The 10,510-nt window shown below is 47.0% G+C and overlaps 1 protein-coding gene across 1 annotated transcript; it reads left to right on the top strand.

Annotated features, from left to right (window-relative positions):
• Positions 1–289: 289 nt before the first annotated feature.
• LOC113462018 (putative disease resistance protein RGA3) lies at positions 290–4,108 on the top strand. Its single transcript, XM_089929203.1, has 3 exons — positions 290–3,518; positions 3,627–3,703; positions 3,874–4,108. The coding sequence occupies exon 1, from the start codon at positions 341–343 to the stop codon at positions 3,443–3,445; it is 3,105 nt and encodes a 1,034-aa protein (XP_089785329.1). The 5' UTR covers positions 290–340; the 3' UTR covers positions 3,446–3,518; positions 3,627–3,703; positions 3,874–4,108.
• The last annotated feature ends 6,402 nt before the right edge of the window (positions 4,109–10,510 follow it).

Here is a 10,510-nt window from a genome sequence, read left to right as displayed (position 1 = left end):
ATCATCGGAACCTCTCTGGAAAGAATCAATATTTTTGATAACCCAATCATGCAGTTGAAGAAAACTTTTTTTTGATAACCCAGTCAAGCAATTTGGAGTAAAGAATGGCATCTTTGCATTTCTTCGGCAAGGAATGGCGTCTTTGCCCTTTTTTTTTATCAAGCAAGGAATGGCATCTTTGCTTCTTTTTTTTTTTTGGGCAAGGAATGGCATCTTTGTTTCGGATGAGTGGAAGGGTATTAGCGGTCATTAAATAGTTACCTTCGTGGAGAGTGCGAGGAGTACACTGCCATTTTCGGCTTTCCATCCTCCCATTACCTTGCACTTGGAGAAACAAAAGATGGCCATGATCGCGGATGCCTTTGTCTCCAAATTGTGTGAGATGCTATTAACCTATGCAAAAGAAGAGGCTGCCAAGATCTTGGGTGTGCCTGATGAAATCAAGAAACTCCATAAGAGGCTGAAGAGGATGCAGGCCGTTCTCACTGATGCAGAGAATAGACGCTTCGACAATGAGGCCATTAACCTTTGGCTGAACGAGCTGCGAGATCTCATGTACGATGCAGATGACCTCGTCGATGAATGCCGGATCGAGGGCGAAAAGCTTCTCAGCTCTAACTCATCCTCATCTCGTTGTGCTGAGTGGGTACGTTGTTGCTGTTCTCCTATTGCTTGCTTGCACAAAGTTGAATTTCGCCATGAGATTGGCAATAGAATTAGTGATCTCAATCTTAGGCTTGATGAAGTTGCCAAGGACGAAGCCTACCTCCATCTTACACCTGCTCGTCGTGATGACTACTATAGGAGTAGAATTAGCCCCAAGACATCTCCTGTACTTATTGAACTTGATCTTGTGGGAGAGAAAATTGAGGATGATACAAGGAGGTTGGTGGACTTGTTGACCAAAGAAAATATGAAAAAAATCCCAGTCTTTGCTATTGTTGGTATGGGTGGGATAGGCAAAACAACTCTTGCTCAAAAAATTTATAATGTTGAGAAACTTCGGAACAACTTCAACCAAATGCCACGGATTTGGTTGTGCGTGTCCCAAGATTTCTCAGAGACCGATTTGCTGAGATCTATCATAAAGCAAGCTGGAGGTAATCCTGGAGATGCTAAGGAGAAGGAAGTGCTTGAACCCATGCTTAGCGAATTACTTAGGAACAAAAAATTCTTTGCAGTCTTTGATGATGTTTGGGATGCACAGGTGTGGGATGAGCTATTGAGAAAGCCCTTGCAGAGTGGTACGGCAGATAGTAGAATTTTGATAACAACTAGAAATAAAAGCATTGCTCAACAGATGGGTGCCATACACACTCATATGGTGTCTCGAGATGATGGTTGGTCATTAATTTGCAAGATGGTGTTTGAGGAAGGCGAGGAAGGAGAAATAGATGTGTTAAAAGATGTTGGGATGAGAATTGTAGAGAAATGTGATGGCCTTCCCCTTGCTCTTAGGACGATTGGAGGGGTTCTTCGAACCAAGACGAAAAGGCAATCGGAATGGGAAAAGATCCTTTATAGCTCAGCATGGTCTTTTACTAAGCTTCCAGATGGGGTGATGGGTGCTTTGTACTTGAGCTATCTGCATTTACCACCTCTTCTCAAGCAGTGCTTCACTTGCCTTTCATTAATTCCCGAGGACAAACCAATTCCTCAACAATTTTTCATCAGTATTTGTATTGCAGAGGGCTTTGTAACATCCGAAGACAATATGCCCTTGGAAGATGTAGCGAAAGGACATTGGAAGGAGTTGGTGCAAAGGAACCTCCTACAGCCAGATCCTATGTATTATGATCAATCAAGTTGCATGATGCATGACCTCCTGCGATCTCTAGCTCAGCATATAGCAGGGGATGAGTGCTTCGTCGGAGATGCACGAGCATTCGAACACAAGACCATGTCCTCCTCCTCATCATCATCGATAAAATTATGCCATTTATTAATTATGGATGAAAAATTAGAAATCCTACCAGACTTTATAATGGAACAGAGATCCTTGAGGATCCTGTCATTCTCCGGTACCCCACTTATTCGTGGTCTTCCAGAAGATCTCTTCAAAAAGCTGAGGAGTTTAAGGGTCCTGAACTTAAGTGAAACCGCCATTGCCAATCTCCCAACTTTCCTGGGAGATCTTGTGCACCTTAGATATCTTGGTCTCTCTCATACTTCAATAAGAGAGATACCAGAGAGCATAGGTAATCTTAGAAATCTCCAATTCCTGATTCTCGAGGATTGTAAATATTTGCACAACCTCCCTAATGGTGTCGTGGAGTTAATCAATCTAAGGGTTCTAGACCTCCAAAATACACTACATGATGGTCTGCCCGTGGGAATAGGGAGACTGAAACAACTGAGTCAATTATTGGGATTTGTAGCGAATGGTAGCGAGGGCTGCAGATCCGGAGTGGGAGAAGATGACAGGGAGCAGGAGCACAAGGGACATCAACACGGGAGATTCTGCACCTTGGAGGAGTTGAAATCCCTCTCCAAGCTTCAGTGTTTGATAATAGAAAACTTGGAGAGGGTATCAGACAGGGCTGAAGCAAAAGCCGCTGCACTTCAAGCCAAGCCCCATCTTATCGAACTAGATTTGCATTGCAAGCGATCGAGCAGCTCTTCTGATGTGCAGCAGCCTCGTGCAAGTGATTACGATGAGGAAGATATCAAGAGAATAAGGGAGGTATTCGAGGAGCTCTGCCCACCGCCATGCATCGAACGGCTTCCAATCCATGGCTACTTCGGCCGTGAGTTTCCCAGCTGGATGATGACACCTTCCTCGTCATCGCGCCCTTCCCTGCGATGGCTGGAACTGACTAGTTGTGCTCTATGCCAGCAACTTCCACTCTTGGGAATGCTACCACAACTTGATTACCTCCGGATTGAAGGTGCTTCTGCAGTCACGAGCATCGGGCCTGAATTCTTCTCCTCCTCCTACTTCCCTAGACTAGAGATACTTATATTTGAAGACATGCCTAATTTGGAAGAATGGTGGTGGGAGGAGGACAACCGCACAACATCGTTGCTACCTTCTCTCGACTCAATAAGCATTATTGGATGTCCGAAGTTGAATTCTCTTCCGGATAGCCTTCTCTGCCGTGCCGCCGCCTTGCGGGAGTTATATATGCTTCGTGCCCACAGCCTGAGAGAAATCCAAAACCTCCCCTCTCTTACAAATTTGATCTTGCAGGACAACTCAAGTTTGGAGAGAGTGTCCAACTTTCCTAGACTCAAACTATTAGTTGTTCTGGATTGTGAGAGATTGAAGGTTGTGGAGGGTGTGGATGCCGTGGAGCACATAAAGCTCGAAGATCGGGAAGTAGAGTCTCTTCCAGAGTGGTTAGCAGGTGCTGGTGAAGAACAACCGCGCTTCCCTTCCCTCCACAAGTTGACTCTCCCCAACAAAATCTATCGCCGAGGGCTACCTGATTGGCCTCTGATCTGATGACACAACACCCACGTCATGTTGAAGCAATCGGCAAGTATGGGCCAACGCCAATCGATTGTACAAGAAAAAGGTCAGAAATGGTTTCCACCTCTGTGTTTTCTTTCAGTCCTCTTTCTATAGCTATGAATGAAAGATAATTGGCAAATAGGCCCATCAATTTATTCTTCATATTTTGCAGCAGCTTCAACAAGCCAGGGATGGATGTTATACTACTCGGCAATTGTTTGATATTCTGCATCATTCTCGTCCTTTTAGGTACATATCCTGATGTGATCGCTTGTTTTTTTTTTCTGATACCTAATCCTCTTCGCATATCCTTTCAAGAGACGATATCAGATATCAGTTTTTTTCTTCTTTTCTTTTCTTGGGCTGCCTTCTTTTATTCAATACATGGAATCCTTGTGTGTATATTGCATGATCTATAGCTTTTTGTGTAGAACTTCGACCCAGGGACTGCAGTAAGAAAGAAGAAAAGCCTGTCCTGCCCCAGATGATATGCATAGCAATTCCTTACATTAGTTGGCTACCGTATGATAATTAAAGATCTATCAAGTTGTTTGTTTTTACAACCTTCCTTCAGCTTTTGTATGATCTAGAAGGCCCAACAGGTCAGCTGAAATCCCGTGTTTCTAGAAGCTCCTCTCCAATTACATAATCTATCGTACTAATTCCGAAAACCACTGTCTGCTAACATGCATTAATCAACAATTACTAATTAGTAGAATCAAGACTAAACCTCTTTCTTGTTCTCGTGCAGAGAAAGGATCGATGACCCCAAGATGATGGTGTTCTAAACTTCATTATTTCACCTGCTTGGCCGGAAGAAGTTAGCATCATGGACAAAATCTCATGAGATCAGTGTATCATGCATGGGAGTATTAGACATTGGAAAGATGCGAATGAAAGTATGGAGCCTGCGAGCAAGTACATTAACGAATTCTGGAAGACTGGGACCATTTGTTTTGGAGATTTGACTGCGGAAATCATGTTCGACGTATTATTACCACATTTGGATGGACAAGGATTTGAAAGAAATGACATTTTTTAGAATGTATTTGCATGAATGCATGAGCAGGTGGGTTCATGAATCCAAAAACCATATTTTGTACTTGGACGTGAGAGCATGTAACAGCAAAATTCTCTCAATTCCTTCCAGCATTCCCCAAGATTCTTCTAAAGCAAATTAGTATTGGAAAACATGAGGTCATGCTTGTCTATGTAACAAAAATGTGATAGAGAAAACATGTTGTATGTCTATGATCTATTGAAAGAATTCTTTTGATCCATCTATCAATGTGACCATATGAAAACCGTTAGACCTGATAATTGGGTTGTTATTCATTTGATGATGATGTTATTTTTATGATGGATTTTGTGCTCAGCGATACAAAATTCCGCAGGTTAGGGCTTAGAGTGCTTTCTTCTCCAATATCATAGCCACCTCCCCTCGATCCCTTCTTATCATGCATATCCAGGAGGTGTGCCTTGCCCCTCAAAAGAAAAAGGCCTTCATATTTGTATCTCATCAATATTTGTTGAAGATTACAGCACTCAAAGAATCATGGGACCCTTGGGTGTCATTGGCAGATCCCCCACACCACGGAACTTGCCTTCTTGCATTTGCCATGGCCGACAAAGCATTATAATTCTGCAAATTCTGCATGTTGGAGAAATAATGCCGATTGTGGATGGACAAGATGACTTGCCATCTGGACCTATTTATTGGATTCAAATATTTTAGCGGTGTGTGAAGATGGAATACATTAGTGAACTATATCCTATAACTCTGACGATACATGTGAAATAGTAAAATTAGGATGACTAACGCCTGAATTCTAATTTTAAAATTTGAATTAAATGGGAGTGTGGCTTCTCCATTTGAATTTAAAATTTGAATTGTATGGAGTATAGTCAAAAATGTTAGCCATGCACATGTCTATATCGTGCATGGCACAACCAACCAAGTTGCACGAGAGCCTGCATGCAGGGTCATCAGTCGAAAACCTATAAAGCCCAAATGGACTTTGAATTATTGAGCTTCATTAAGTCCCATCATAGAAAGAGATTTCACAATATTGGCAGTATCTTCATCTCAGCCCCATATCAAGCCATATATCAAAGATCTATGATTCTACAAATTTTCAATTTTGAATTTTGAATTTTGAATTCTGAATTTTGAAGTTCAAATAGCATAAATTTTGGATTGATTCTACGGATCCATTTATTCTTTTTCTATCTTTGTATCATCCTAGTAGTGATCTCTTGTACATTATCAACTATAAATATAAATGATGACTATCTCATAAGGTTGGTAGAAATAGTTCTCCACAATATATTCTTTTCCACATATTCTTCTTTTCTACATACAAGTTTGGAGCAAAAGATGTGGCACTTCCCGCCAACATACATGTTGAATACTAAAGTCTGCATTTTACATTACCAAGCGACTGCAACATGCAACCTTGAACATATTACAAGGAGGATGAGATTAAGAAAATCAGCAAGTCTTTAAGGAGCTTTGTCAGCCACCTCCCGTATAATTTCTTGGCATCCATTACTACTTTGGGCGGAAATCTACCCTTTATCGTGCCAAGATCTTAGCATCAGAGTTGGGCAATGTCAAAGGTATGCATTTTAGCCATGCATGCGGTTGGATGACCATAATCCTAGAGATTATCCTTTCTTCCTCGACTTTGTTTGAATAATAAATGCAATATATCGTTTGGATAATTTCACTAAAATAAAAAACTATTGGCAAATGGTAAACCATGGCAACAAAGTAGTGTTGGGAAAAAAGCCGCCGCACTCGCATCAGGTTTTCGAGCAATCCCTCCGACCTGGAGGCGTCCGAGCAGACCCTCCGAGCAGCCCTTCCGAGCAATTAGCGCCCGAGCAGGCCCTCTTACCCAAAAATGCCCGAGTAGCCCCTTCAGCCCGGAAGTATCCAAGCAGCCTTACTGACCTAAAGACGCCTAACCCACGCGCTGCGGTCACATCCCCTCGCAACGCGACCAAGAAACTACGCCTTGCCTCTGTCAATAATTAATAAGTATGGCACTCACAGGCATTCAGCTTACTCAACAATCAATGCGCATGGCCCTTACAGGCATTTAGCTTACTCAACAATTAAAGCGTATGGCCTCTGCTGTCTACGGACACCAAGCCCTAAATGGCAAACCTGCTCGGCTACGAAAGATGGCATGGCTCCGGCCTGATCTCCAATAACTGCGGTGATTTACACGATCCAGCATTAATGCCTGTTGTATGTCCGGTTGTACGACAGACTATTTGTCCTGTCGCATCACAGGTAAATCCGTTGCCCACCTATAAAGAGAAAATTCTCCGTTGGGAAACGGAAGGCTCTCTCTCTGACTCTCGTCCTCCGGATCCCCGACTCATGCACTTTTGAGCCTTCTCTCTGACTAAAGCATCGAAGGGCCGGCGCCAGAAATCCTGGCCACCGGCTTTTTGCAGGTCTTCCGAAAGACGTCGCACGTCATTGGACCGCCGATCACCGATTCCCACCGGAGCTCCTCCCTCTCGGCTCCGTGGTCGCCCTCGGATCCAAATTCCAGCAACAGTTGGCGCTAGAGGAAGGGCCCGAGTCGTGGCCATGAAGCTGAGAAGCAAGGAAGCTTCTAATGCCTCTCGACGTCCTCCGCCTAGCCCCGGACACTCTGTCCAGAACTCGCCGCCTCCGGCCGATTCGACTCCTCAAGTCCGAGCGAAACAGTTTGACATCTTGGTGCAGCAAGTCCAGGCTTTGGCTGCTGTTGTCCAAGGCCTGCAGCCTAAGAGCGTCCCGGCAGCACCTCTCCCTCAAGCCCCGGTTCAGCCGGCGCCCCCGCCAAGTGAGCCAGCTCTCTAGGACCGAAATCTCCATGCCTCTTCGAAGGCTGATGGAGAGGAGCGGTGTCATCGTCAGGGTTCAGCCCGAGTATCCTCATGGAGGGAACCCCTGGTAAGGGATCCGGATGACTGGCCACAACCGTCAGAGGCCGAGTCAGTCCTAGGACAACCTGCGCCTGAACAGACCACTGTGGTGGTCCCTCAGAGTGGTGAACTCGACAAGAAAGTCGAGAAGCTGGAGCGCCAGATCGAGGCACTCCACGGTAAGAGGGCGAGATGCGAGGGCGGCTTCGAGTTTACCACGAAGTCCTCTTTCTCCCAACAAATCAAGGATGAGCCGGTCCCACCGAGGTTCAAGATGCCCCAAGTGGAGCCCTACAATGGCATGACCGACCCTCTCGACCACCTGAAAAGTTACTGGGCCTTGATGGCACTGTAAGGATCCTCGGAGGCCATGCTCTGCAAGGCCTTCCTAGCAACGCTTCGAGGAGCAGCCCGGCTCTGGTTCACCGGGCTGAAATCCAGCACCGTTTCTTCTTTCGAGCAGCTCGGCAGGCAGTTCGCCACCAATTTTGCTGCCAGCCGACCCCAGCGGCGGACTTCAGACTCTCTCCTTGACATAAAGCAGAGGAAGGGAGAGTCCCTCAGAGAATATCTGGACCGTTTTACTGCCGCAACATGGGAGGTCCGCGAGCTTGACCAGTCAATTGCCATGTCGGCGCTTAAGACTGGTGCCCGGTCCTATAGATTTCTCTTCTCCATCGAGAAAAATTTTCCTGCCGACTTCACCGAGATGCTGGTCCGGGCGTTGAAGTATGCCAAGGCCGAAGAAGCCGTCGCTTACGAAAGAAATCGCCTCGTCGACTTCCTGCAGGCCAACTTGGACATCTTCGCCTGATCGCCCACGATATGCTGGAATAGATCCGGAGGTCGCGGTCTACCGACTTCAAGTGAAACCAACCTGCAAGCCCATGCGGCAGAAGAAGCGAAATACTGCCCCAGAACGGCAGCGGGTGGTGGCCGAGGAGATTGATAAACTCCTCAAGGCCAGCTTCATCCGGGAGATTTCCTATCCGGAGTGGCTCGCCAATGTGGTTCTGGTCAAAAAAGCCAGCGGAAAATGGCGCATGTGCGTGGACTACACCGATCTGAACAAAGCTTGCCCGAAAGATAGCTTCCCACTTTCCAGCATCGACCAGCTCGTGGACTCCACTTCGGGACATGAGCTGCTCACATTCATGGACGCCTTCTCAGGGTACAACCAGATCCGGATGGCGGAGGAGGATGAAGAAAAAACGGCCTTCATCACTAATGGGGGCACCTATTGCTACAAGGTGATGCCTTTCGGTTTAAAAAATGCTGGCGCAACTTATCAGAGGCTGGTCAGCCAAATCTTTAAAGACCAGATAGGCCGAAATATGGAGGTCTATATTGACGATATGCTGGTGAAGAGCCGAATGGCGAGAGATCATGTGGCTGACCTCAACGAAGCATTTTCCACGCTTCGAAGGTACCAGATGAAGCTTAATCCTGCAAAATGTGCATTCGGAGTTACCTCGGGCAAATTCCTTGGCTTCGTGATCACCCAACGGGGAATCGAGGCCAACTCCGAAAAAATCCGAGCACTTCAAGAGATGGCGCCCCCGAGGACAGTCAAAGAAGTGCAGCGACTCACGGGACGGGTCGCAACTGTAGGAAGATTTGTCTCCCGGTCGGCCGAGCGCTGTCTTCCGCTCTTCGCAACTCTCAAGCGGCCGAAGAACTTCCTATGGTCGACAGAATGCCAGCAAGCCTTTGAAGGGCTTAAGCGTCTCCTCGCTTCTCCACCATTGCTCACAAAGCCGCAGCAAGGCGAGCTCCTCTACTTGTATTTGGCTATTTCCCCAGTTGCGGTAAGCTCGATTTTGGTCCGGGAGGAGAACAAGCTTCCAAGACCAGCGTACTATACCAGCCGAGTCTTGAGGGATGCTGAGATCCGATACTCCAAATTGGAGAAGACCATTTTTGCCCTGGTCGTCTCGGCTCGGAGACTCCGGCCCTATTTTCAAGCCCACACCATATCCGTGCTGACCGACCAGCCGATAAAGCAGATCCTACAACGATCAGATCGAGCTGGTCGAATCACGAAGTGGGCAGTCGAGCTCGGAGAATTCGATCTTGAATATCGGCCGAGGCCAACAATTAAAGCTCAGGCACTCGCCGATTTCATCGTGGAATGCACTGTGCCTGACGAGCTCGAGCCCGCATCTACACTAGAAGAACCCTCAGTGCAGCCGTGGACCTTGCATGTGGACGGCTTCTCTAGCTCGGGGGGTAGCGGGGCAGGCCTCATCCTCACCAGCCTGGATGGGGTGGTCGCGGAACAACCCTGCTCTTCGAGTTCCCCGCCACGAACAATGCAGCGGAGTACGAGGCACTTATTCCCAGGCTCAAGCTGGCCAAGGAGCTGAAGGTTGGGAACCTAAAGGTCTTCAGCGATTCTCAATTGGTTGTGAGCCAAATCTTGGGAGATTTTGAGACTAGAGAACCGTCGATGCAGAAGTATCTTCAAAAGGTGCGACATCTCGCCTCAACTCTGAGTTCTTTTCACATTCAACACATCGCCAGGTCGGAGAATCTCAGAGCAGATCAATTATCAAAGTTGGCATCTTCTCGCATGAGTGAGCTTCCCAAGGCAGCAGCATTAGAGTATCTCTAAATGCCCAGCACGGAGGAACCCGAACCGGCTCTTTGCATCGAGTTTAAGCCGAGCTGGATGGACGAGCTCACCAGTTATCTACAGGATGAAGTCCTTCCTAGCGATGAGCGTGAAGCTCGCCGAGTTAAGCATCAAGCCGCTTGGTATATACCGTATGAAGGCAGGCTTTATCGGAGATCTTTCACTTCTCCCCTCCTCAGGTGCCTCCGCCCGTCAGAGGCGGATTATGCAATGCACAAAGTTCATGAAGGGATCTGCGGGAACCATCTGGGAGGCCGAGCGCTGGCGCACAAGATTCTACGCTAGGGGTATTACTGGCCGACACTCCAGAAGGATACACTAGACTTTGTCCGGAGGTGCGACCGATGCCAGAGAAACGCCAATATTCAACGCCGATCCTCGGCTCCGCTGACTTCGATCAGTTCCTCCTGGCCATTTGCCCAATGGGGAATCGATATCCTGGGACCGTTCCTCCTGGCGACCGGGCAAAGAAAGTTCTTGGTCATTTCTATCGA

This window comes from Phoenix dactylifera, chromosome 2, assembly GCF_051530095.1.
Source record: "Phoenix dactylifera cultivar Ajwa chromosome 2, Ajwa_hap1_PhDact_Kaust_v1.1, whole genome shotgun sequence".
Lineage (NCBI taxonomy): Eukaryota > Viridiplantae > Streptophyta > Magnoliopsida > Arecales > Arecaceae > Phoenix > Phoenix dactylifera.
This window is presented reverse-complemented; position numbering and strand designations above follow the sequence as displayed.

What these genes read in the sequence shown, in the direction of transcription:
- LOC113462018 (XM_089929203.1), top strand. Translation starts at nt 341, where the DNA reads ATGGCCATGATCGCGGATGCCTTTGTCTCCAAATTGTGTGAGATGCTA.